This window comes from Polypterus senegalus, chromosome 6, assembly GCF_016835505.1.
Source record: "Polypterus senegalus isolate Bchr_013 chromosome 6, ASM1683550v1, whole genome shotgun sequence".
Taxonomy (NCBI): Eukaryota; Metazoa; Chordata; class Cladistia; order Polypteriformes; family Polypteridae; genus Polypterus; species Polypterus senegalus.
In genome coordinates, this window is record NC_053159.1 from 69,379,095 (window position 1) to 69,405,362 (window position 26,268).

Consider the following 26,268-nt stretch of genomic DNA (forward strand, 5'->3'; position numbering starts at 1 on the left):
GACAGACTAAGGAGATTGTTCCTCCCCCACACAATTCCACCCAGGGGGGTAAACGTTAACATTATACAAAATTATTGTCTGTCTGTTATACTTTCATTGTTATCACTCTTTAATTTAATATTGTTCTTTATCAGTATGCTGGTGCTGAAGTATGTGAATTTCCCCTTGGGATTAATAAAGTATCTATCTATCTATCTATCTATCTATCTATCTATCTATCTATCTATCTATCTATCTATCTATCTATCTATCTATCTATCTATCTTGCCTCATTCTTATTGAGTGACAAGAAAAAGTATGAACTACATAAATCACATTTGCTAATACCATCACTTCGGTTGGGCTGATGTAGAAGAGATTGACAAAGAGCAGCTTGTTTTGCTTCAAAAGAACTCTTCTAAATAAGAAGCCACCACGTCATTTTTATTGACACATAACTTCAGTGAAATTGTAATTTCTACTACAGGGCTTACCTCTGAAATGGAGTTTCTGGGTCTCATCTGATAAGACTGATCATTTACAAGAAAATGGTATCTAGAGATGTCTAAGAGTGGGGCTGTCTGCTGCATTTTATCAGTGAACAAAAAGCCATAACATAAACACTGGCAATCATGGTGGACAAAACTTTGCACCAGTCATCAGCCAAAAGGATGGGGTTATGTGCTCCAAAGAAACCAATGCTAAACGGTACACTCTTTCTTTTATAAGTCACTGCAAGCACTAGTTACCTGTCTAACGTTAACTTTTGCTCAATAGCAGGTCCCCACTGCCTATAGTGAGGCCATAACAGGCTCTCAAGGGTAACTTAGTGTAGCAGAATAACATTGATAACAGAATTGGACATGGATGTCATATTTAGGCCAGCCTTTCTAAATTAAGGACAGTAAGTTGCACAAACAAGTTAGACTTACTTAAAGCCAAGCATTCATCTGGATAAAAAAAGCAGATGACTTATTATCAACTGCCGATTTTATGCTAATAAAAGAGGACAACTGTTAATGGAAGCTCAAAAAGATGACAACTGTGAGTGGAAGCTCAAAAAGATTCCAAAGTGCAGAACATGAGGTGTGAGAAGAAGAAAAAGAGAGGGAGAAAAGCATCTAGACAAATAGAGACAATGCACATTAAAAGTCTGCACAGATCCTGGAAGAATCAGGGCAAAGTATTTCCTCCAGCTAGAGTCAACAGGAACTTAACATACAGTAAGTAGACCTACATTTAGAACTATTGACTATAATTTTGTAGTTAGGATAAAGCCAGAAAATATCAACAAATGTATTTCTGGTTATTTGTGTTGTCTTAACTGAAAGGAATAACCTATGCTAAGGATATATCTTGAGCTATTGTAAGTTTCTCTTTTCTAAAATCAGTACGAAAACTGAGTAACCTTCCATTGACTCAGCAGCACCAATCACACAGAACTTTTAAAGTGTGTGACACATGCAAGAATTCTTCCTTACGGGGCTATGGGTTTGGGTTAAAGTGAGTGCATGAGAGTTTTAAAAGAATTAAGATGCAGTTGCTAAGTACATAGTACTAATTCATGTAACCAAAGACCAAAATTGTGAAAACAACTCTCAAAAGCCAGTCCTTAAAGAATCAAGCCAAGCTAATGCAGATTTAAGTTTTCTGTTTTATTGTTATTGTCTGTATATGCTTACATATATTTTATCTTTAACTATCCTTTCATTATTAATAAATTGTGTTATTTTGTTTTCTCCATCAAATGTGTTTGGGTTATTTGTTCAAAAATAATTTTTGCCACATCCGAACCATAAACAGACTTCTGCCAGTTTATGAACTTAGTTCTAAATTGAACAGATCTGTAAAGAGTTCTGCCATCTCCAATGGAGTGTGAGACAGAAATCTACACAATGGAAAACAATAAGAATGAGTCTGAATATAGTATTCAGATGGTGGATCTGACAAATGAGTAAGATAAAAGCAAAACATGTCTCTGAAATTAGAAAAAAGGGGATTTCCAGTGAAACACCAGTGGCAACATGGCAGAAATGATTCCAATAGAGAAAAGCATAAAAAGTCTAAGAGATGAAGTATATGCAATAATTGGTTTCATTAAATATGCAAAAAAATAAATAAATAAATAAAAACAATTCAAAAGTATGAAAAACACTGTCTTAAGAGACTTGGCAAATGTCAAGTTACTAATGAAATCTTATTATCAAGTATTTTAATATGTGCGGCCAGTTAGACTGATTAGGAATTCCAAATTAGCCCAATCTGTGTTTGAATCTACAGGAATGGGCCACATGATGGACTGGCACACTCAAGAGGATTTTCTGTTTATGTCCAGTGCTGTCAGGACAAGTCAAGACAACCCTGAGAACACGAATCAGATTAACTCGGGTTCAGAATGTAAGTATGTGTATGTTCGCTCCAACAAAAAATATGCAGGACATCTGGTGCGCTATAAGCACACTTAGGTTGTGTATGTGTCTTTTGACTTTATCAAATTGTTTTATTAGAAATATATACTGCATGAACCACAGATCTGGAACATCTGTTAGTACAATGGACTTTGTGAGTCTGTAGTTTGGTGGTCCACAATTAAAATATGGCAGTTCTAGGAATCTGGACTTTTGTCCACCCCAGCATGCAATGAAATTCCCACCCAAAATCCATTCTATATTCTAAAGTATTACTGTAGTGGTGTTAAAGAACACTAATCACCCCAATTGCTATACAATAGCTTTACCAGTTCTTCTTCTGATAGCTAATAAAGTGTTCTACTTTCATGACCATTTTAAAAATGAGCACTAGGAACGTTGGGCTGCTCTGTATCAAGGAACTCACATCACACCCATAAGCATACATTCCAAATGCAGCTATTTGACACAATATGATTCATCTTATCCAGTTGTGCAATACACTTTAATTAAAGGAAAAATATCTGTGTCTCCATCTGGATGCAGGGTCTCTGTCATTCCAAAAATTGTTGCATCACAAACATTTTTAGCAACAGAATGTATTGAATTTGTTATTTCAATAGATTATTTATCACCAGCATTAACAGCCCATTCCATATCAAATGGCACACAAGGAAGACATATGCATTACATGGTGCACTGCAAATGTTAATGCTAAGGTCTATGTTGATTAATTCAATTTCAACCTGTCTTAGATGGGTAGCTTAAGCTAGTACCATATATAAGATCTGCATTACTGATCTATGCTGTAGGAACTGGAACACTAACTGAATGACTAACCAGGTCTCAAGATGCTAGAAGCAGTGGTAACCTTTGGATCGTGGGAAGAAACCAGAGGCTAATGAGGAATTCTATGAAAATATGTAAAGTAAAGATCAACCTCAAGCAAAAGACATAGAGTGACATCTGAATAAGGGCCTGAGCACTTTGTAAAGGTGCATGGCACCTAAATAATTCATCTGAAAAAAAAATATGCATAATAGGTAAAACAAACTTATCATACATATCATATAGTTATTGTTTATTACCTGCATCTTCTGGTTTCTTTTATGGATAATATTTTGAATTTCTGCGATGTAATTAAGCAAAGATGACAACCCCATGACAGAACTTGCAAGGGTATCACGAAGTGCTTGTTCATCAATAAACTGCTGACAAGCAATAGCACCCTGTACAAATAAAAAAAACACATTTATATAACACACAAGTATGACTTACAATTACTGCTTGAATGAGTACCTGGAGAAAAAAAAACACCACAGACAATGACTTAGGAACCATTTCAATGGAGCTGTGAGGCACTAGCCCCAACCACCATGGCTTTAAACTACAAAGGTAGTATCTGAAAGTTACTAGCTCAGCAACAGAGAATGACTGGAAACTCTTGCAGGTGAAGTTAAGCTTCACCTTCACAGGAGAGACAAGCTTGGCACCTATATTATATTTATGTGGAGGTTCCCGTTGCACAATACATTTCATTGCATTAATTTACAGTGATTTGTGTTAATGCATACCAGAGAATGCTTGAATATCATGAATTCTTTCTTATCTTACCAAAGTATTTTAGGTCATTTAGCCACACTAAATTAATAACTATACAATTTTTTTCTTGTTTGTGCCCTGCAATTAACAAGTAACACATCATTTGTTGATTGGAACGTTAGATTAGAACGTTTTAATAAACTGATGAGTGGACGATTTTTTTTTCCATTTTACACTGGTTACACTGGATACTAGAATTAAAATGCAGATGCAACAAAAAATTACTGAACACTGAAAAATAAGTAACATATTTAGGAAATACTTCTCCCTATATCCGCATGGGCTTCTCCTGGGTGCTCTGGTTTCCTCCAAAAGTTCAAAGACAGTTAGGTGGATTAATGTTGTTAAATTTGTTGCTAGTTTGTATGTGTGTTCACCCTGTGATGGACTGGCCTCCTGTACAGGGATTGTTCCTGCCTTGCACCTGATGTTTGCCAACACAGGCTTCAGCTTCGATGCAACCTTGCCCTGAATATTCCCGAAATCCCAGCTACGGATTGGAAAGTTGAAATCCCAGATGGCTACCCAACAGATTTTCATCCAATAATAAAAAGAAACAAAGTCTATATTAAATTATGCCACATAAGTCTAGTTATGTTTATGGAAGCTTGAAAACAGAGGGTCCTGTTTTAAACAACAAAGCAGGTGTAAATTTACCAATGGAAAACAAAATTCAAAATGTGTTTAAAAAATGTCAGTTTCCCAAGTGTTACAACAAGACAAATAGGCAATATGTATGCTATTATATTTAAGTAAACCATACAAGAAAACAAAATCCAAATTATAAATACTGCAACGCTGACTTGCAGAAAGCAAACTCTGAAAATGATTCAGTAGATAAATATATACTGGCGCAATATTCTCATCTTCCAAGTAGAATGTAGAAAGTTAGAAACAATTCAAAATGATTAAAAAAGATGTGCCTATATATTGAACACATTTGAATACATTTCTAAAAGAACCACCAGCTAGGATCATGCCAAGCCTGAATCTGAATGATAACTTTGCAGTTAACTCAAGAGAAAATGGTCTTCAAAGTACTTCATGATTGAGTCATGGATGAGTCTACAAGTTTTACTACACTGAACGGTCCTTAAGGCCAGGCCTTTACCAACATTTTCCAGAATATCTGTTGTCACACACATGCGAGTAGGAGGAAACAAAAGGGCTTGAGTAGTGGTAATACCATATGAGACCATGTGGCGCCAGGGTGTACTGACTGTCTTTCTCAGTTCCTTTCTGACCATTCCCATGAAATCCCACCAGGTTCCGGTGCCACTGATGACATCACTTCTGGGTACGGATCCTTTGATGATGTCACTTCCGGTTTGGCCTTTTTTTTTGTGGGGGTGTTAATGGGTGTTGATAATGTCACTTCTGGCTCTGGCTCTGATGATATCACTTCCTCGATGGGCCTTCAAAGCCGCCATCTTACATCCACATCATTAGTTCTGTTTTGGACTCAAGTCTTGTGAACACCTCTGTTGAATAATTTTCAAACTTTTGCAGCCAGGATATAATATATGGGTGGCTGCCCCAAACCTTTATATAGTCTGTAGAGAATTTCTTCTTACACTGTTTTTATTGTTTGGTTTTTTTTTTTACTTATTTTTTCATTAAAATACAGCAGAGTTCTACTTATTTGAGGGGTAGAAACACTTTTGTTTATTCTACACTGGAAGCACTTGATTTGATTCTTTACATTGCCCCATTGATTCCATCTCTCTCTCTCCTTCTCTTATTAGGTCATTACCAGACAATGTTTACTAGCAAGTGGTAATGTAAGCTTTTGTCTGTCTCATTAATGCCTCTTTTCAATCCTTTTAAGTCCAATTCTTGTCTCATGCCATCCTAGCTCCAAACCACTGTCAACCAAGCCTCTTCCAGCTTTTGACAACCTGTCATGCCCTTCACAATATACAGTTCAATGCAAAGGTTTGGGCACTCCTAGCCAAATTACACATTTTACTGGCATTTTAAGTAAAAATTAGTAAATACAGCTTCAACAGCAAACAAACTAAAACAATACCACTTTTGCATTAGAGGACATCTTTCTTCAACAACAGTTGAGTGCAACATTGAAGCTGCATTTCAAACACAGTGTATAATTCTAGTCATCAGCTTACAAAGTGGAAGCACCAGAAGATTTACTGTAACAAAGGCGCTATATAGGGGCCTGACCCGACACAGAAGGACACAGAGGCACGTATAAAATGCACACAGATTTTATTTTTCTTCACCCATGGGCGCACGTCTTCCCCAAGACCCACAGGCAATACACAGTCCCAAATACCACACACTGAAACCACAAGACACTTTTCTTCTTCTACCACCACTCCTCCTCAAGCTTCTTCTCCTTCCTCCCAACTCTGGCTTCCTGAGTGGTGGGTGGCTGGCCATTTTTATAACCCACCCGGAAGTGTTCTAGGTGCTTGACCACCTGGTCTAATTGCACCTCCGGGTGGGGCTGAAGATTCATCCAGCCAGGCTGCTGCGTCCATGCAGGTCCCCCTAGCGGCCATCCGAGACCCCAACCAGGCTGTGGAGGACTCCATCTCCCATGGACCCCTGCGGGTGGTTGGGTAATCACCGTCAGCCAGGGAGGCTGCCACCAAGCGTCTCGGGGGAGGTACTGGACTGCCCATGGTGGCTCCCCCGGAACATAAGCAGCAGGGGCGTCCCTGCCGGGCGGTAAGTTGAATTAAAGTTTACAGAAATGTTGCAGTAGTGTATGAGAAGGTGGGTCAAGATTTACATCATCTTGATAAAGAGTAGTAATGCTCCGGTTTTCATCACAACCATATATGAGCCAACCAATAAATGGCTCTACAAAGCTGGCAGAGGGATCCATAACAAATTAATAACCTTAATAACACATTGTACTGTATATCCAAACATCCCATGTTCCTATTCTTTCAAAATTATAAGCAAGGGGACTCTCCTCCTAGCAGGTCACTGCAACCCTATGCATATCCCTAGCAGCATTTTAATGAAACAAGTTCACACTATATAGGATGGCTTGATATTTACCATACTTGATCAAGTGAGTAATTTACTCCATACAACATAGAACTGTAACACATGGCTTATGCTTGACATAATGTTTCATGTTGTTGACAGTCAACATTTTCTATTAGGAGTGGAGATTGTTAGGGTAAGTAAAACTTGGTTAATATGCCTGCTGGTAGTAGTGAAAGTAGTGAATATTGTCGCAGTGCAAGTGAAATTCTTACCTGCACATGCAGTGAAATTCTGTGTTCAACCAATATGTTACACATTATCACTCTCTGGCACCATGTTAAACAAGAATTAATACAGAATTACCAGAGCCTATGAAAAAACTTGTAGATCCATCCCACCTTAAATCGCTACTTAAATCCGTCCACACCTCTCCCAGTGTGTTTTGTCCTATTAATGTGCAGATTAAGAGCAGCAAGCGGCTGGCTATTCTATCCCCCACTGTCGCAGAACATGCATGAACTTCTCCCAGCTCATGCCTTGATTGATTATCTGGGAGTGAAGTGGTGTTTTAGAGTGGAACTAATAGATCGTTTTTGGAACACATGCATTTCATGTGTGTTCCATTTCTACAGTAATCTGTATAAACAAATTGTTAAAACAGAAACTTTTTCATATTTTAGTAAAAAATGTTACAAAGTATAGGCATAAACTATAGAATATATGAAGCCTGATTTCCAAAGATCAAATAAACACTTTCACAAAAAGTTCAGGTAAAAGGAATTAAGAAAGCTGATCCCGAAACTATTCTGAAACACAACAGTGAGTCGTAGCCTGTCACGACATGCCAAGGATAAATAACCTACTGTCTGATCTATTTGTTAAGATACGGGTTTGTATAATTATATATCCTCTTTATTACTTTGACGCTAACCGTTTATGTTTTAATTACAGTTATAGAAGTTTGTGTTTATTTTTTATTTTTTATTTATTTTTTCTCTACCCTAAAGGAGACTGTTTAACATCATACCCTTGGTTTATTGTTATTGTTATTATTGCATTAAGACTTACTATGCTTATTCTGGACCACTTTCTAACACCATTCCCCGGGTTTATTATTCGGGTTTATCTTAATACATTAAGATTGCTGAAGATTAGATATATTTTAAGTTCATAGTTTGTTAATGATTATATTTTAGGCATATAGTATTTAGACTATACTGGCAATAGATATCTCTATTTTTTAATCCTAAAACGCCACTGCGTGGGGGCTTGTTTTGCTTTGGACGTGCTCTGTCTCTGAGTATGTCAGAGAACCGGGACTGCGTTAAGTGGGGTCCAGCCTCATGTGGGGAGGCAAAATGGGAGGGTGGGGGGTTAAGGGGGGGAGATAAAGAGAACAGGCTATATCTATTTCTAATATATCCTTTTAATTATAACTACCAACGTAACAATAGGCTGCATGGCAATAACTCTTGGGGAAATAGGAAATTAAGGTTAAAGCTGTCTCACTTCCAGTTAAGACTATAAAATGACATCAAAAATTCAGAATCAATGTCTCCATGATGGGACAGTTAACTTTGTGAGCTGGAATGTTAAAGGCCTGAATCACGAATTAAAGAGAAAGAAAGTACTCTCTCACCTAACAGGTTTAAATGCTAAAATAGTATTTTTACAGGAGACCCACTTACTAAGCAAGGATCAGTTCCAGCTGCAAAAGGACTGGACTGGCCAAATGTTCCATTCTAGCTTTACAAAGAAAACTAGAGGTGTGGGAATTCTCATACATAGCATCAGATGTAGTATTGGATCCTGAAGGGAGATATGTGATAGTCAAGGGTAACTTATTTAACTGTAAAATGATTTTGATAAATGCTTATGCACCTAATCTCAATGATAAGGAATTTATACAAAAATTATTTGCATCCATTCCCAATGTGAACACTCATAAAATTATAATGGCTGGGGACTTTAATTGTGTTCCACTCTTAGATAGGACTTCTATCACAGGGGGGACGACATCTAACACTGCAAAGATAATTACAAAGTTTATAACTGATCACAACTTATCAGACCCCTGGAGGTTTTTAAACCCAAACTCAAGAACATATTCTTTCTACTCACCAGTACATCATTGCTACTCAAGAATTGATTATTTCTTTATAGATAATAATTTCTTGCCTACGATTAAATCTTGCAAATACGATGCTATTGTTATTTCTGACCATGCACCTCTGATCTTGGAGCTAAAGTCACTATACCCCACACACTCACCTCGCAGATGGCTTCTCAAACCGCTTCTATTAGCAGACGAGAATTGTACAGAATTTATATCCAAACAAATCAGTTTCTTCCTAGAGACAAATACATCCTCAGAGATTTCTGCAGGAATACTCTGGGAAACTCTTAAGGCCTTCTTAAGAGGACAGATTATCACATATCTTTCCCACAGAAATAAATTAGAAACCAAGAAAGTAGCAGAGCTAAATAGCAAAATTACTAGAATAGATGAAGAACATGCTAGGCTTCCAAGCGAGGCTCTACATAGGAAAAGGCAGGCTCTGCATTCAGAACTAAACCTCTTGACAACTAAAGAAACCGAACAACTAATTTATAAATCAAGACATCATTACTATGAACATGGAGAAAAACCTGATAAGCTTTTAGCTCAACAAATTCACAAACAAGAAGTCCGCAACGCAATCCCAGTAATCACCAACACGAACGGAGACAAAATCATTGACCACAAAAATATAATGCACACATTTAGAGACTACTATAAATCCTTATATTCTACTGAGTTTAAAGAAGACAACATACAATCTAATGCATTTCTGAATACATTATAGATACCACAAATAGACATTTTAGTACGAAGGAACTCGATAAACCTCTGGTGTTATCAGAATTACTAGATGCTATAAAGTCACTTCAAGGTAGGAAAGCAGCAGGCCCTGATGGCTACCCTGCAGAATTTTATAAGAAATTCTCCGCTCGGCTAGCTCCCCTCCTATTAGCAACATTTACAGAAGCCAGAGAAAATCAAACTCTTCCTCAAACTTTTTGCCAAGCATTAATCACCATTTTTCCTAAACAAAATAAGGACTTATTACAATGTGCATCATACAGACCAATTTCACTTTTGAATAATGACGTTAAGATACTCTCAGAAATTACAGCTAGAAGGATGGAGAAAGTCCTCTCTTCTGTAATATCACAAGATCAAACTGGATTTATCAAGGGTTGACACTTATCTTCGAATCTTCGACGCTTGTTTAATGTAATATACTCACCAACTAAGTCAAACACCCCAGAAATATTATTATCATTGGATGCAGAAAAAGCATTTGACATGATTGAATGGAAATACCTTTTTACTACATTGGAGAAATTTGGGTTTGGCCCGAACATTTGTGCATGGATCAAACTACTGTATACCAATCCAGAAGCTTCAATTTGTATCAACAACATTTGTTCAGACTACTTTAAACTAGAACGTGGTACCAAGACAAGGATGCCCCTTGTCACCGCTGTTGTTTGCAATCGCCATTGAACCACTGGCAATACACTGTCAAAATGCTTATCAGATAAAGGGGATTATCAGAGAAGGACTGGAACAGAAAATTTCTCTATATGCAGATGATATGGTACTGTATATATCACACTCACAACATTATGTGCCTGTAGTCTTAACAGCACTCACAGAATTTCAAAAGATCTCTGGTCTCAGAATTAATCTGAATAAAAGTGTACTCTTTCCAGTGAATTCTCAAGCATATAATATTAGATTAGACACCCTACCTTTTATCATTGCAGAACAGTTTAAATACCTAGGGGTAAACATCACAAGTAAATATAAAGCTCTTTATCAACAAAATTTCGCCGTCTGCATGGAAAAAAGCAAGACTTGCACAGATGGTCAACCCTTCATCTCACTCTAGCTGGAAGAATTAACACTGTTAAGATGAATATTCTTCCTAAGCTCCTTTTTTTATTTCAAAACATTCCAATATACATCAATAAATCATTTTTAAGCAATTAGATTCAACAATAACCTCATTTATTTGGAACTCAAAACATCCATGTATCCAAAGAGCGACCCTACAAAGACAAAAGGCAGAAGGTGGCATGGCTCTACCTAACTTCCAGTTTTATTACTGGGCAGCAAACATACAAGCTATAAAAACCTGGACACAAATAGATGAACATACACAGGTCTGGTCCGCAATAGAACTAAAATCCTGCAGTACTTCTTTATATTCCCTGCTCTGTACCCCAATAAATGCAAGTTATCGGCAATATACTAATAACCCAATTGTGCTTCACTCACTTTTTAATATCTGGAAAAAATTTGGGATTAACTTGCTTAGAGATCTTTATATAGACAACGTCTTTGCATCCTATGAACAATTACATTCCAAATTTAACATTCCAGCTACACATTTCTTTCACTATCTCCAAATTAGGAACTTTGTTAAACAGAACCTGCCCGATTTTCCTCATCTTGCACCCTCATCCATGCTGGAAAAAATATTGCTCAATTTCAAGGATTCAGACACCATCTCTGCAATATATAAAATTATTTTGCAGTCCCTCCCTTTCAAAGATCCAAGAGGACACTGGGAAAAAGATCTCTCAATTAATATATCAGAAAAGGAGTGGAAAATAGCAATGCAGAAAATTCACTCGAGCTCCATATGCGCAAGGCATACAATTATTCAACTCAAAATTACATATCGAGCAAATCTGCCCAGCCTAAAACTCTCCAAAATGTTTCCAGGGCAAGATCCAACCTGCAAACGCTGCAATCAAGTGCCAGCCTCACTGGGTCACATGTTTTAGGCCTGCACCAAATTAACATCATTCTGGACCAAAATTTTTAATTACCTTTCAGACAGCCTTGGTGTCACAATCCCTCCTAACCCATTAACAACTGTGTTTGGGGTTCTTCCAGATGGGTTTAAAGTGAAGGACAAACAAACTGTGATTGCATTCACTACACTTTTGGCACGAAGACTTATTTTGCTAAACTGGAAAAAATCCTAACTCTCCTCTTTTAAGTCAGTAAGAAACCAATGTTTTAAATATTTGAAAATGGAAAAAATCAAATACTGCACTCAGTTAGAGGATCTGTACAGATTTTTTTCAAAACATGTCAGGATCTAATCAGTAATATTATAGAATAAGCTTTTAAAGCCCAGAGGAAGCAATTATTTCTGTATTTGTTTTTCTTCTCCATTCATCTCTATTGGCTTATCAAACTCATCAATTTCGGTATGTTCGGTATAGCCTTAAGTTTTACTCTGTTGGCCATGCTCTCTTTCTAAGGGGTGGGGGTTGACTTGTTCTCAATCCTACTTTTTGTAAAAATTGATTGATTTGTATTGAATGATTGCAATAAAATTAATAAAGTTAAAAAAAAAATAGACAAACATTATCTTAAATACAAAATACATATACAAACACAAAATTAGCTTACCTTTTACTCCAGTTTCAATTAAATTATACAATAGCTACTTTAACAATAACTTACATCCGAGATATAAGCAGCATTAATAAAAAGCATCTAATTACCAATTAAACTGGTTTAGGTTAGTGAGGGCCGGACCCTATGCCAGTCCCATACAAGGCAAGAACCTGGTACTAGGCAGGATAAAATCTGTAGGAGCTACTTAGGCAAAAATGTGGGTAAGTGCCATTTATGATGGCAACTGTTCCCTTTAATCTGATTTAACATATTTTCTATGTAAACCTGTAAACCTGATAAAACACACAGAAATTATTGAAATCATTTTATAAATACAGCTTAATTTACGAACCTACGTTATAAGCTAGTGTTTGAAAAGAAACATTAAACGGTGTACACAAATAGCATTAAAATGTAAAAGAGCACTAATTTAAATTGGAAAAGGAACAAATACATTTTATTTTTAACTATACAATGAGAAGCATGCCTCTGTTACCTTCCTATAAGTACTGGCTATACTTTTAAGAAGGTATTAATTGGGTAAGTGTGGATTTAAAAATTAGACAGTTTCTCATATGACAAAGAAAGATAATTATCGATATGTGTAATTGGGTTAAAGTAAATAAAATGTCTCCACTTTTGTTTTAGGCTTATCATAAACGTGCAAAATGTGAAAAACATTTTTCCTTTTAAATCCTGATCAAGTTCAAAGGAAAAATACTCTTTTTATAATAATACATGAGAAGGGAGACAAGTTTTTGCGAGAAGCAGAATGTGCCTGATGTGCGTGAATGGAGGTTGTGTACTTTAGGAACTATAAAGGTAAAAAGTATGGTGGCGCAGTGGTTAACACACTTGCCTGGCGATTGGAAATAAAGGTTCAAGCATGTATGTTTTCCTTAGTTAGTCAGGATATTGTTTGTGACCACATAACTTTTTCTGGAAATGCTTTCTTGTTGTGGAATTGTGCTGCATGATTTCCCGATGGGTGGATTCACCTTGTTGTCGCTGAATCAGATCGCCATGGAAATATTTTTCCTTGACTGTCGCTGAATCGGTTCGCCACGGAGTTTTCATGATCTGGAGACTAGCGCCGTATGAAACTGAGCTAGCTAATACCAGCTTGCATCCTGAGAAGCTGTTTGAAAGTAATGATAATCATGAATGTAAAAGAAGTAAGTTGTTTGATGGTCATAATAAGTAAATAAACATGAAGGGAAAGTTTCAGTGCGTTGAACGATGAAACCTTATAAATAAATAAAAAGCACAACCTCGAGTGAGTTTATAGCACGTATGATAGAGATCTCTGTGAATGAAATGCAATTGTAAGAGAACTTTATTCTATGAACGAAGTGCAATTGTAAAAGAGAATGTGAGTATGAGAATATGGAATTAAATTTGAAAGAATGAAGCAATTGCTACGTGTGTTGAAATGACTGCAAAGAGTGAAGGCTGTTTGTTTGTGAACAGTTGCTTTTTCCAGTGTGCTGAATGTTGTTTAAAGAACTTCTGCCTTAGCCAAGTAAACTACTTGGAATGGGAAAGGAAAATAATAGATTAATTATTCTTATTCAGAGTCTGAGGTGGCAGATGCTCTTATTCTTTATTTATTTGTCATATACATATGTCATTATCTGTAAGTATGTGTCTATTAACAGTATGTGTTTCTGTTTGTCAGCTAACTAATCAATAATGTGAAACAAAACCCTCAAAGATGAAGTGACTGTACTGCACTAATGACTCTTGGTCTGCTGCACATACCTGATAATAGCTGGTGAAGAAACGACTTGCTTATCCAGAACAGAAGGAGTGTGGAATCAAGCAAAGATTGTACAGTTAGGTCCATAAATATTTAGACAGAGACAACATTTTTCTAATTTTGTTTCTGTACATTACCACAATGAATTTTAAATGGAACAACTCAGATGCAGTTGAAGTGCAAACTTTCAGCTTTAATTCAGTGGGTTGAACAAAAAGATTGCATAAAAATGTGAGGCAATGATGAGTGTTACCAAAATGCTCTACCTTGGTCTCATTTGTCCACAAGACGTTTGCCCAGAAGGATTTTGGCTTCCTCAAGTACATTTTATTAAACTCCAGTCTGGCTTTATGTTTCTGTGTCAGCAGTGGGGTCCTCCTGGCTTTCCTGTCATAGGTTTTCATTTCATTCAGATGTCAATAGATAGTTCGAGCTGACACTGCTGCACCCTGCATCTGCAGAACAGCTTGAATATGTTTTGTTGATTGTGGCTGTTTATCCACCATTCGGACTGTCCTTCGTTGCAGTCTTTTATCAATTTTTCCTCTTCCGTCCATGTCCAGGGAGATTAGCTACAGTGCCATGTGTTGTGAACTTCCGGATTATGTTGCGCTCAGTGGATAAAGGAACATAAAGATCTCTGGAGATGGACTTGCAGCCTTGATATTGTTGATATTTTTCCACAATTTTTGTTCTCAAGTCCTCAGACAATTCTCTGCTCTTCTTTCTGTCCTCTATGCTTAGTGTGGCACACTCAAGACACACAACAGAAAGGTTGAGTCAACTTTTCTCCATTTTAACTGGCTTCAGGTGTGATTGCCATATTGCCAGCACCTGTTTCTTGCCACAGGTGAGTTCAAAAGAGCATCATATGCTTGAAATAAAATGATTTACCCACAATTTTGAAAAGGTGCCAATAATTTTGTCCAGCCCATTTTTGGAGTTTTGTGAGACATTATGTCAGATAATTTCGGCCATGACTGTATGACAGACACTGTATTTTTGATTATTTGACTTGGTACCCTTTCCCAGTGTTAGTATTCACACTAAGGTGAGACAGTGATTCTTTAGTGGAAGAATTGTCTTAAAAATTGTAAATTTTAGTATTTGGCCTATTAGTATTAATTTTCTGTCATCTCTTGTTACTGATTTTTGTCTTTAATATTGCTGTGGTAGATTACCTAATTCTTTAAAAAAAAAGTATATGTTGTGTCAGAAAAGGATATTGTTTCAAACATGTTTGTTTATTTGCCATGCTCTTAAGTTATAAATGTTACAAAACTGTCATCCATACAAAAAAGTCATCCATAACAATTGTGACAGATAGGGGGCGCTATCGCTCCCTTGAACCCTTGTCCAAGATGCCAGACACCAGATAAAAGTCCAAAAGATGACTTTATTAATACAGCACAGTGCACAAAGCACCCTCTCCTCCACAATACTCATTAAATAACCAATCACAATAAATAATCCTCCACTCCCAGACGCGTTGCCACCCTTCCACCCAGCTCAGCTCGCCATCTGGGAGCTGCCACAGTCCTTTTATATTCCCTGACCCGGAAGTGTTCCCAATCCCCAGTCCATGTGATTATTTATCACTTCCGGGTCAGATAAAAAGTCCTTTTCTTCACCCCGGAAGCACGTCATTCCCCTTGTCAATGTGACTTGGACATACTTCCGGTGCGTAAGGCAAATAACCATCGTTCTTCCCTGCAGTGTCTTCTAGTGGCCCCCATGGTATCCCGTAGGGCTGTGTATAAAAACTCCAATGTCCATGATGCCCTGCTGGTGTTCGGGGCACCTCCATACTGCAGGGAGGGCTCCACCTGGCGGCCTGGGGTATTGGCCGGGGTGAACGGGCAGCCATACACCACACAATCCTTTAAATATTTTGTGCGTGAGAAGGGAGAAAAGACTGAATATGGGAGTACCAGAGATCCTATACCAAGTTATATGATTTATTAGGTGCACATAAACACTTTTGCATCTTACTGACTGCTGTTGTTGATGAATACTACCTCTATTATTCCACATTAAGCTGTGCTTTAACTACAACCTGAAGTATGATGTCTTTTTAATGGAAACTAGAAGTTTTTGTTAACTATGTTAATTAGTCCTAACCCTCCTGCCTGTTTTTTAAAGAAAAATACTGCATAGAAATAGAGCAAAAGCACTTTAAACTGTGTAATGCAACATCTGCATCACCTTTTATTAATAAAGGACCTCGGTATCTTGATAGATTGTACTTCGCTCTCCTGCACTAATATTATTAAGATGCTGTTTTTCACATGTAGCCTAATATTTTTGTCTTTATTTAAAATAAACATCTGATAATATTCTCCAACCTTTGGACTAGCAGTAGTCCACCAGAAGCACCAACTGCAAAATTACTTGTTTAAATTTCTAACTGCAACTATATGTATTTCTCATAGAAGAAAGAATGTGAGATAACACATACCTTTTACTAGACGTACCAGTTGTATACAAAAAAAAAAGAAAATTCTTGTCTGCCTTGAACAAAATGCCAAACACATTTTTGTTAATCACATTCGTTTTCTGAATTTACTTATTTAATTTCTTAAGATCTTAGTGCTTTGAGCTTCTTCTATAAGAATTACATGCAAGACTAGGACCATGAGAAATATGGTATGACAATTCCTGTTGACAATTCTTGACAAAACTAACACATAACAAACCAGATCAGAATAACAACCTAATAAATTCTTAGACTTTACAACTGAAAAGGTGCCCATATACACATTTACTCTTAAATTTATTTATTTTGCATGGAATTGCATCTAATAATTCTAATACATACAACAACATATATTAATCCATCCATTATCCAACCCACTATATCCTAACCACAGGGTCACAGGGGTCTGCACAATGTATATTAAAATGTATTCAATTACTGAAGGGTAGTTTTCATCTTACTTGAAATGTTAATAATGTACTGCACAATTGTAGATTTATAGCAGTTACTGAAGCAATGTAAGCATCTCTAGCAACAAGAACTCAATTCAAAAATATTTATTTCTCAAATGTCTGTTTAATTCTACACTGTTTATGTTTGAAACTAAGCAGTGTAACTAATTTACAACAATCCTGAAAAAAATATTAAAAATAGTGATATTTGTGCTGTAAAGTATTAATAGCACAGTCTTAAAACCTGACTGACTTGATACTGCATAACTTAATTGAATTTACAGAAATAAATTTCCCTGCCCACTAATTACTACTGTATTACAAAATAAAGTTACACACATTGAAACTGGATTTTTATTTGTATATGTTTAAAAAACACTGAAACTGGAATTTTGTTTGTATAGGTAATAAAACTTACTTTATATATTGGGTTATATTCACTTTAATTACATGCAGTTGCATCTCAATAAATTAGAATATCATCAAAAAGTTAAATTATTTCAGTAATTCAATTCAAAACTCATACATTATATTGAATCATTACACACAGAGTGATATATTTCAAGTATTTATTACTTTTCATTTTGCTGATTATGGCTTACAGGTAATAAAAACTCAAAATTTAGTATATCCGAAAATTTGAATATTACCATAAGACCAATAAAAAAAGATTTTAATACAGAAATGTTGGCCTACTGAAAAGTATGTCCATCTACACACTCAATACTTGGTCGGGGCTCCTTTTGCATGAATTACTGCATTAGTGTGGCATGGCATGGAGGCAATCAGCCTGTGGCACTGCTTAGGGAGTTATGGAACCCCAGGATGCTTTGATAGAAGCCTTCAGCTCGTTTGAATTGTTGAGTCTGGTGTCTCTCATCTTCCTCTTGACAATACCCCATAGATTCTTTATGGGGTCTAGGTCAGCTGGGTTTGCTGGCCAATCCAGCAAAGTGTTATCATGGTTATTAAACCAGGTCATTAGTACTGCTGGCAAGCTGTCACAGAGGCAAGCATGAAGTGCTCTAAAATTTCCTGGCAGGCGGTTGTGCTGACTTTGGACTTGATGAAACACAGTGGACCAACACCAGCAGATGATATAGCTCCCCAAATCATCACTGACTGTGGAAATTTCACACTGGACCTCAAGAAACTTAGATTCTGTGCCTCTCCACTCTTCCTCCAGACTCTGGGACCTTGATTACCAAATGAAATGCAAAATTTACTTTCATCTGAAAAGAGGACTTTGGACCACTGAGCAACAGTCCAGTCCATTTTTTCCTTAGCCCAGGTAAGATACTTCTGACATTGTCTCTGGTTCAGGAGTGGTTTGACACAAGGAATGCAACAGTTGTAGCCTGTGTCCCGGATATGTCTATGTGTGGTGGCTCTTGAAGCACTGACTCCAGCCGCAGTCCACTATTTGTGAATCTCCCCCAAATTCTTGAATGGACTGTGCTTCACAATCCTCTCAAGGCTGCAGTTATTCCTGTTGCTTGTGTACCTTTTTCTGCCACATTTTTTCCTTCCACACAACTTTACATTAATACATTTCTAAACAGCCAGCTTCTTTAGGAATGAACTTTTGTGGCTTACCTTCCTTGCAGAGGGTGTCAATGACTGTCTTCTGGACAACTGTCAAGTTAGTAGTCTTCCCTATGATTGTGTGGCCTACTGAACCAGACTGAGAAACCATTTAAAGGCTCAGGACACCTTTGCAGGTGTTTTGAGTTAATTAGCTGAGTGGAGTTTGACACCATGAGTCTATATTGCACGTCTTCACAATAGTCTAATTTTCTGAGATACTGAATTTTGGGTTTCCATTAGCTATAATCAGCAAAATGAAAAGAAATGAATGCTTGAAATATATCACTCTGTGTGTAATGAATCTATATAATGTATGAGTTTCACTTTTTGAATTGAATTACTGAAATAAATTAACTTTCTGATGATATTCTAATTTATTGAGATGCACCTGTAAGAGTACTAAACAAATACAGGACGAAACTGAAACTTCTAGCTGTGTAACTTGTTTCTCCTCTAGCATTTACTCTCACTAACAAGCATTACTACACCCTGTTGCCATTTGAATTTGAACATTTGATCTGTTAACAGGACTCTACCCATGTGCACTTAACTATTGTGCATTTCTTAAAAAGCATCGTAGTACTAGGGTGTTGTACCGTGTTAGCCATTATGAATGTAGTGAAAAGTCAAGCAAAATGACACCTTTTATTACATCTTGCCTGAAGAAGGGACCTGAGTTGCCTCAAAAGCTTGCATATTGTAATCTTTATAGTCAGCCAATAAAAGGTGTTATTTTGCTTGATTTTTCATTAAAATGCATTGCAAACACAAAATAGCTTGCCTATAACCTGCAGAACAGACTTCTTCATGGGCACAAGTCAGGTAAGGATTATTGTAAAAGATTTCATAGGCAGCAAGGATCCCAAACAGCACAGATACAGTGCATCCGGAAAGTATTCACAGGCATCACTTTTTCCACATTTTGTTATGTTACAGCCTTATTCCAAAATGGATTAAATTCATTTTGTTCCTCAGAATCCTACACACAACACCCCATAAAGACAATGTGAAAAACGTTTACTTGAGATTTTTGCAAATTTATTAAAAATAAAAAAATGAGAAAGCACACGTACATAAGTATTCACCGCCTTTGCCATGAAGCTCAAACTTGAGCTCAGGTGCATCCTGTTTCCCCTGATCATCCTTGAGATGTTTCTGCAGCTTAATTGGAGTCCACCTGTGGTAAATTCAGTTGATTGGACATGATTTGGAAAGGCACATACCTGTCTATATAAGGTCCCACAGTTGACAGTTCATGTCAGAGCATAAACCATGCATGAAGTCAAAAGAATTGTCTATAGACCTCCGAGACAGGATTGTCTCGAGGCGCAAATCTGGGGAAGGTTACAGAAAAATTTCTGCTGCCCTGAACGTCCCAATGAGCACAGTGGCCTCCATCATCCATAAGTGTAAGAAATTCAAAACCACCAGGACTCTTCCTAGAGCTGGCCGGCCATCTAAATTGAGCGATCGGGGGAGGAGGGCCTTAGTCAGGGAGGTGACCAAGAACCCGATGGTCACTCAGTCAGAGCTCCAGAGGTCCTTTGTGGAGAGAGGAGAACCTTCCAGAAGGACAACCATCTCTGCAGCAATCCACCAATCAGGCCTGTACGGTAGAGTGGCCAGACGGAAGCCACTCTTTAGCAAAAGGCACATGGCAGCCTGCCTGGAGTTTGCCAAAACGCACCTGAAGGACTCTCAGACCATGAGAAACAAAATTCTCTGGTCTGATGAGACAAAGATTGAACTCTTTGGTGTGAATGTCAGGTGTCACGTTTGGAGGAAACCAGGCACCGCTCATCACCAGGCCAATACCATGCCTACAGTGAAGCATGGTGGTGGCAGCATCATACTGTGGGGATGTTTTTTAGCAGCAAGAACTGGGAGACTAGTCAGGATAAAGGGAAAGATGACTGCAGCAATGTACAGAGACATCCTGGATGAAAACCTATTCCACAGCGCTCTTGACCTCAGACTAGGGCGACGGTTCATCTTTCAGCAGGACAACGACCCTAAGCACATAGCCAAGATATCAAAGGAGTGGCGTCAGGACAACTCTGTGAATGTCCTTGAGTGGTCCAACCAGAGCCCAGACTTGAATCCGATTGAACATCTCTGGAGAGATCTTAAAATTGCTGTGTACCGACGCTTCCCACCCAACCTGATGGAGCTTAAGAGATGCTGCAAAGAGAAATGGGCGAAACTGGCCAAAAATAGGTGTGCTAAGCTTGTGGCATCATATTTAAAAAGACTTGAGGCTGTAATTGCTGCCAAAGGTGCATCAACAAAGTATTGAGCAAAGGCTGTGAATACTTATGTACATGTGATTTCTCAGTTTTTTTATTTTTAATAAATTTGCAAAAACCTCAAGTAAACTTTTTTCATGTTGTCATTATGGGGAGTTGTGTGTAGATTTCTGAGGAAAAAAATGAATTTAAACCATTTTGGAATAAGACTGTAACATAACAAAATGTGGAAAAAGTGATGCGCTGTGAATACTTTTTGTATACACTGTATTGGCAGAGAAATAACACTACCTACAATGTCAAATGAACAGGTTGAAAGCAACCTAATGCACAGCAACTAGATAAGAAGTATGGTGGTGGTAGCATTATGTTGTGGGGTAACTTTTGATTTAGTAGAGATACAAAAACATATTGTACAATGAATACAGCAAGCAAAACCTTAAACTGGAACAGGAAACGATATATCAAAAAGAAAATTACTTCAAAAACATAGACAAAGCTATTCTGATATGCCTAAAAAAATAAAAGTCTGGATAGAAATACCAAAGAAACCTGGGGCACAAATGTTAAGACTGCTGTGCGTTGTCACTCCACAAGTATAGAAGCAATTTTGCAAGGAAGAATGAGCAAATATTAAACCTGGAAAATTTGGAGACCAGTTACAACATGCCATAAAAGACTAATTTCTAAGAAATACTACATGCCTCCAGAATTTCAATAGAAACATATTCCACTTTGTTTTTTCTGTATATTATTTTTAATTATTTTTCTTTTAATAAAATATAAACAGATAAAGTACAACAAATGTTTAGTTAACCCTTTAATTACAGCTGAATTTTTGGTGTTTTGATTTTTATATTTGCATTAATATGAAAAGTACATTTAGCTAAAAATACAAACAGAAAAAAATAAACTTAAGAAACCAGGTTTTTTCCTTAATTGGATTTCTTTCCTTATCCCAGAAACATAAAGTTCATGCGTCAATGCAGCCATCTTGTAAATATTCAAAATCATTTAGAGCTAGCCCTAAATTTAACATTTATTTTAACTGGAATAACCTAAAAAAATGTAAGTGCTTAGAAAAGGACACAAGAGCTAAGAGAAAGAAGTTCATGAAATCCACCTTTTGAAATTTAAAATGCATTTCTTTACACTGTAGATTTTAGGAAGAAGACATAATCCAGAATGTTTTTAAGATGTTTTTGATAGTTATACAGAGCAGGACATAAACTTATGACTGGCTTTATCTCTTTAAATATGTTCATAAAATCTTAATTTTTACACTAAAGTTCTGACCAAAAGTGTACTGAAAACTGGGAGAATTTAATAAAAACCTTACAAAAAAATTAAAAGGTACACATTTATCTTCCCTTATATTTTGTTGAATTAATACATGTTAAAACTACACATGTGCGATTAGGAGGCAGTCAGAGAGCCTAAAGGTGAGTGAAACATCGCGAGATAAGGGGTTGTCACGTGGTGCTTACCTGAACTCTTTTTGCCAACAGAAACCAAGACGGGAAATAATAAATCAACTTTCGGGTTTTCAAGATGGGCGCGATGACGTCACTTCCGGCCATCCCTGATGACGTCACTTCCGGCCAACTCTGATGACGTCCCTTCCTGTAAAGCTTCCAGACTGCCAACCATTTCCTGTCACATGTTTTTTCTTTTACATATAAACGCCATTTTGTCTAAATTATGTATTCACTGTAATTCAAGACTTTGAATCAACATCTTTTTTTTGCTTATTGTCTCGCCGACAATATATGGGGACGGTCCCCAAACCTTTATTTTTGTCTAAAGCAATTATTTCAATCACAATTGGCGTAGCCTGGCAGGATCCTGTTCGAAGATGTCTGAAGAACAGAACCTAAGCACGGTTTTGAACACCATCATGGGGGATCTTCAAACCCTGAAAATTCAAATGGGTGAGACAAGGACCCAATTGGCTGAAGCGGAAGCTCATGCTACAGCGGGAGTACGGACGGAGGTCGTTCGGTCACCTCCCATTGCACTGACCCCACTTACTGAAACAGATGACATCGAAATTTATTTTTTGATTTTTGAGCGTACCGCTAAGCGGAACGCATGGCCGAAGTTGGAGTGGGCATACCAACTGGCTCCCTACCTGAAGGGAACGGCGCAGAGAGCCTACTATGATTTAACCGAGGAGCAGGCTGCTAATTATGACGCTCTAAAACTCGAGGTCTTCAAACGCTACGGCGTATCACTGGAACAGCAGGCAAGGGAATGGAGGGAGTGGCAGTTTGACCCTGAGAGGCCAATACGAACCCAGGGCTTTGAAGCTTGGGGAAAGGTATGTCGATGGCTACGGCCAGACATTAATAACTCCCATAAGATGGCCGAGTTACTCGCATGTGAAACCTTTGTACATGCCCTCCCAGAGCATATTGCCCAGCAGGTCCGAAAACATAGTTTTGAAGACATGGACACCCTGATCCAGATCGCAGAGCGTCATTGGGCGGCTTACAAATCGGGCGACCAGAACGGTTCTCTCGCCGAACCCAACAGGCACGTGGGCCAGCTCCGGAGCCCCCCTGACAAGCTCCCGAACCTGCCGTCCGTAGAAGGGACAGACCAGCTAACCTACCCCACTGTTACAAGTGTGGAGAGGTTAGACATCTGTCTCCTAACTGCCCCTGCGAGCCCATGGACTGTTCATTGGTGAAGGGAGAAAGGTATAGTGCCATCGTGAATAATCCTTTATCTTTACCTTATACAGGTGCAGTTATTATCAATGGCAGAAAGGTAAGGGCAATGTTTGATTCCGGGAGTAACATTTCTATTGTTGCTGCTCGTTTTGTTTTACCGCAACAGTGGACTAGACTAAAAACTAGTCTCAAATGTATTCATGGGGATATCCGGTATTATAAGACAGCCAGATGTGTGGTGACAGTGAATCAAAATATGACGAATATGAACATGGCTGTATTACCGGAACCCCATTTCCAGTTATACTTGGAAGAGACTGGAATAAAATTAACAGCGGTAAAAACATAACTGTACCAGTGAGAAATTTAGGCTTAGTCATGGAAAATACTGTTCCAACTGCCTCCACGCCATGTCCCCTAGTAGCACGGACTGATACAAGCACCCAGTGCGAAGAAATCGATGTCCCATCGTCCTCTGCGGGAGCCAATACAGCTAACGTGGAGGACGTGGAGGCAGATGCCCCGCCCCTTGAGGGCACATCAGACCCAATTCAAACCTTAACTTCACAATTTAGATTAACTCCTTCTTCATTTAAAAGAGAACAATGGAACGATGATTCCTTAAAATTTGCTAGGAATGTTATAGTATCCACCGAGGGTTATACAACCCTTGATCCCATGCCACCGATGCCGTTCTTTGTACTAAAAAATGATGTATTATATAGAGTGGCAGAGCACGGGGGTGAAGTGCGAGCATCGTTGCTAATACCACGCACTTATCGGCGACAAGTGTGTGAATTGGCACATGCTCACCTTCTAGGAGCCCATTTAGGCTCCGATAAAACTTTAGAGAGAATAAAGCTCCGATTTTACTGGCCGGGAATAAATGAGGAGGTCCGATGATTTTGCGCTCCCTGTCCGGAGTGTCAACTTCGCCAGATTCCTAGAAGGACAAAAGCTCCTCTTGTTCCCCTTCCCCTTATTGATATCCCATTTGAAAGAGTCGGCATCGACCTCGTAGGACCATTAGAACCCTCGTTAAAAGGATTTAAATATATTTTGGTGTTAGTCGATTATGCCACTCGCTTCCCAGAAGCTGTCCCATTGCGTTCAGCTAATACAAAACACATTGCACGGGAATTAGTAGGGATATTCACTCGTGTTGGGATCCCCAAAGAGGTTTTAACAGACCAAGGGACTCCTTTCACTTCGGAGACGTTCAGGGAAATAGCCAGATTACTCCGAATAAAACATCTGAAAACGTCGGTCTATCATCCCCAAACTGACGGGCTGGTAGAACGCTTTAATCAAACGTTAAAACAGATGTTACGTAAGGTAGTTAACGAGGATGGAAGAAACTGGGATCAGTTACTTCCTCTCGTTTTGTTTGCTTACCAGGAAGTCCCGCAGACCTCTACAGGTTTCTCTCCTTTTGAGTTATTGTATGGAAGACAACCCAGAGGTCTTTTGGATATGTTAAAAGAAGGATGGGAAGAGGAGGTCCTCCCTACTTCAAATATTCTTGAATATATCGCGCAATTACGCGATAGGCTAGAGAAAATTAGACCTATTCTAAAAGACAATTTGGTTAAAGCACAAGCAGCGCAGTCTCGTTATTATAATAGAAACACCATCATTCGGGAGTTTATCTCGGGTGATCGTGTCATGGTGCTTGTTCCAACCTCCCACTCAAAATTATTAGCACATTGGCAAGGCCCGTATGAAATAAAAGAGAGAAAAGGACTTGTGGACTATTTGGTGAAACAACCTAATCGTCGACCGAGTGAACGAGTTTACCACATTAATTTATTAAACCCATGGAAAGACAGGAATCTTGATCCTGTCTCTGGACAACCTCGTTCTCTCTGCACGTCATGTGCCCATTTAAATTTTGGTCCCGAGTTAACATTTGAACAATGACAAGATCTCGAGGGCGCTATCTTGTCTGTCCCCAAAGTAGTGGATGAGACACCTGGACGTACTGCGTTGATTGTCCATGATATTATAACAGACCCTGGTGTGATTGCCAGAGAGAGACCTTACAGGCATCCGGAGGCAAAAAAAGCAGAAGTTAGACGAATGTTGGACTTGGGGGTTATCGAAGAAAGCTATAGCCCTTGGTCTAGTCCAATTGTCTTAATTTCTAAACCTGATGGTTCGTGGAGGTTTTGTAATGACTTCCGCAAACTTAATCAGGTCTCTAAGTTCGATGCGTATCCCATGCCGCGAATAGATGATTTACTTGATCGGTTAGGGAACGCTCGATTTCTAACTACTCTTGACATGACTAAAGGGTATTGGCAAGTTCCCTTAACGGACTCCGCTAAAGAAAAAAACGCATTTAGTACACCCAGTGCACATTGGCAATACAGGGTCCTTCCTTTTGGTTTGCACGGGGCGCCGGCTACTTTTCAACGTCTGGTAGACACACTGCTACGGCCCCACAATTCCTATAGTGCTGCCTACCTGGATGATGTTGTCATCTATTCTGGCACGTGGAAGGACCATGTAGGGCAGGTTAAAGCAGTGCTCTCCACACTAGCGTCAGCTGGGCTTCGTATTAATCCTAAGAAATGTTTCTTTGGATTAAAAGAGGCCAGATATTTAGGCTACGTAGTAGGGGGGGGCATTGTCAAACCACAATGTAATAAAATTGATG

General features: G+C 38.2%; 1 protein-coding gene across 4 annotated transcripts in view; it reads right to left on the reverse strand.

Moving 5' to 3' along the window:
- Positions 1-26,268, reverse strand: part of LOC120531142 (centrosome-associated protein CEP250-like) — a 328,524-nt gene that overhangs the window by 140,155 nt on the left and 162,101 nt on the right. For all 4 annotated transcript variants that reach the window (XM_039756280.1, XM_039756279.1, XM_039756281.1 and 1 more), the window contains one exon: positions 3,476-3,616. In XM_039756280.1, the coding sequence (XP_039612214.1) occupies positions 3,476-3,616 (141 nt within the window). The remainder of the gene's footprint in view (positions 1-3,475; positions 3,617-26,268) is intronic.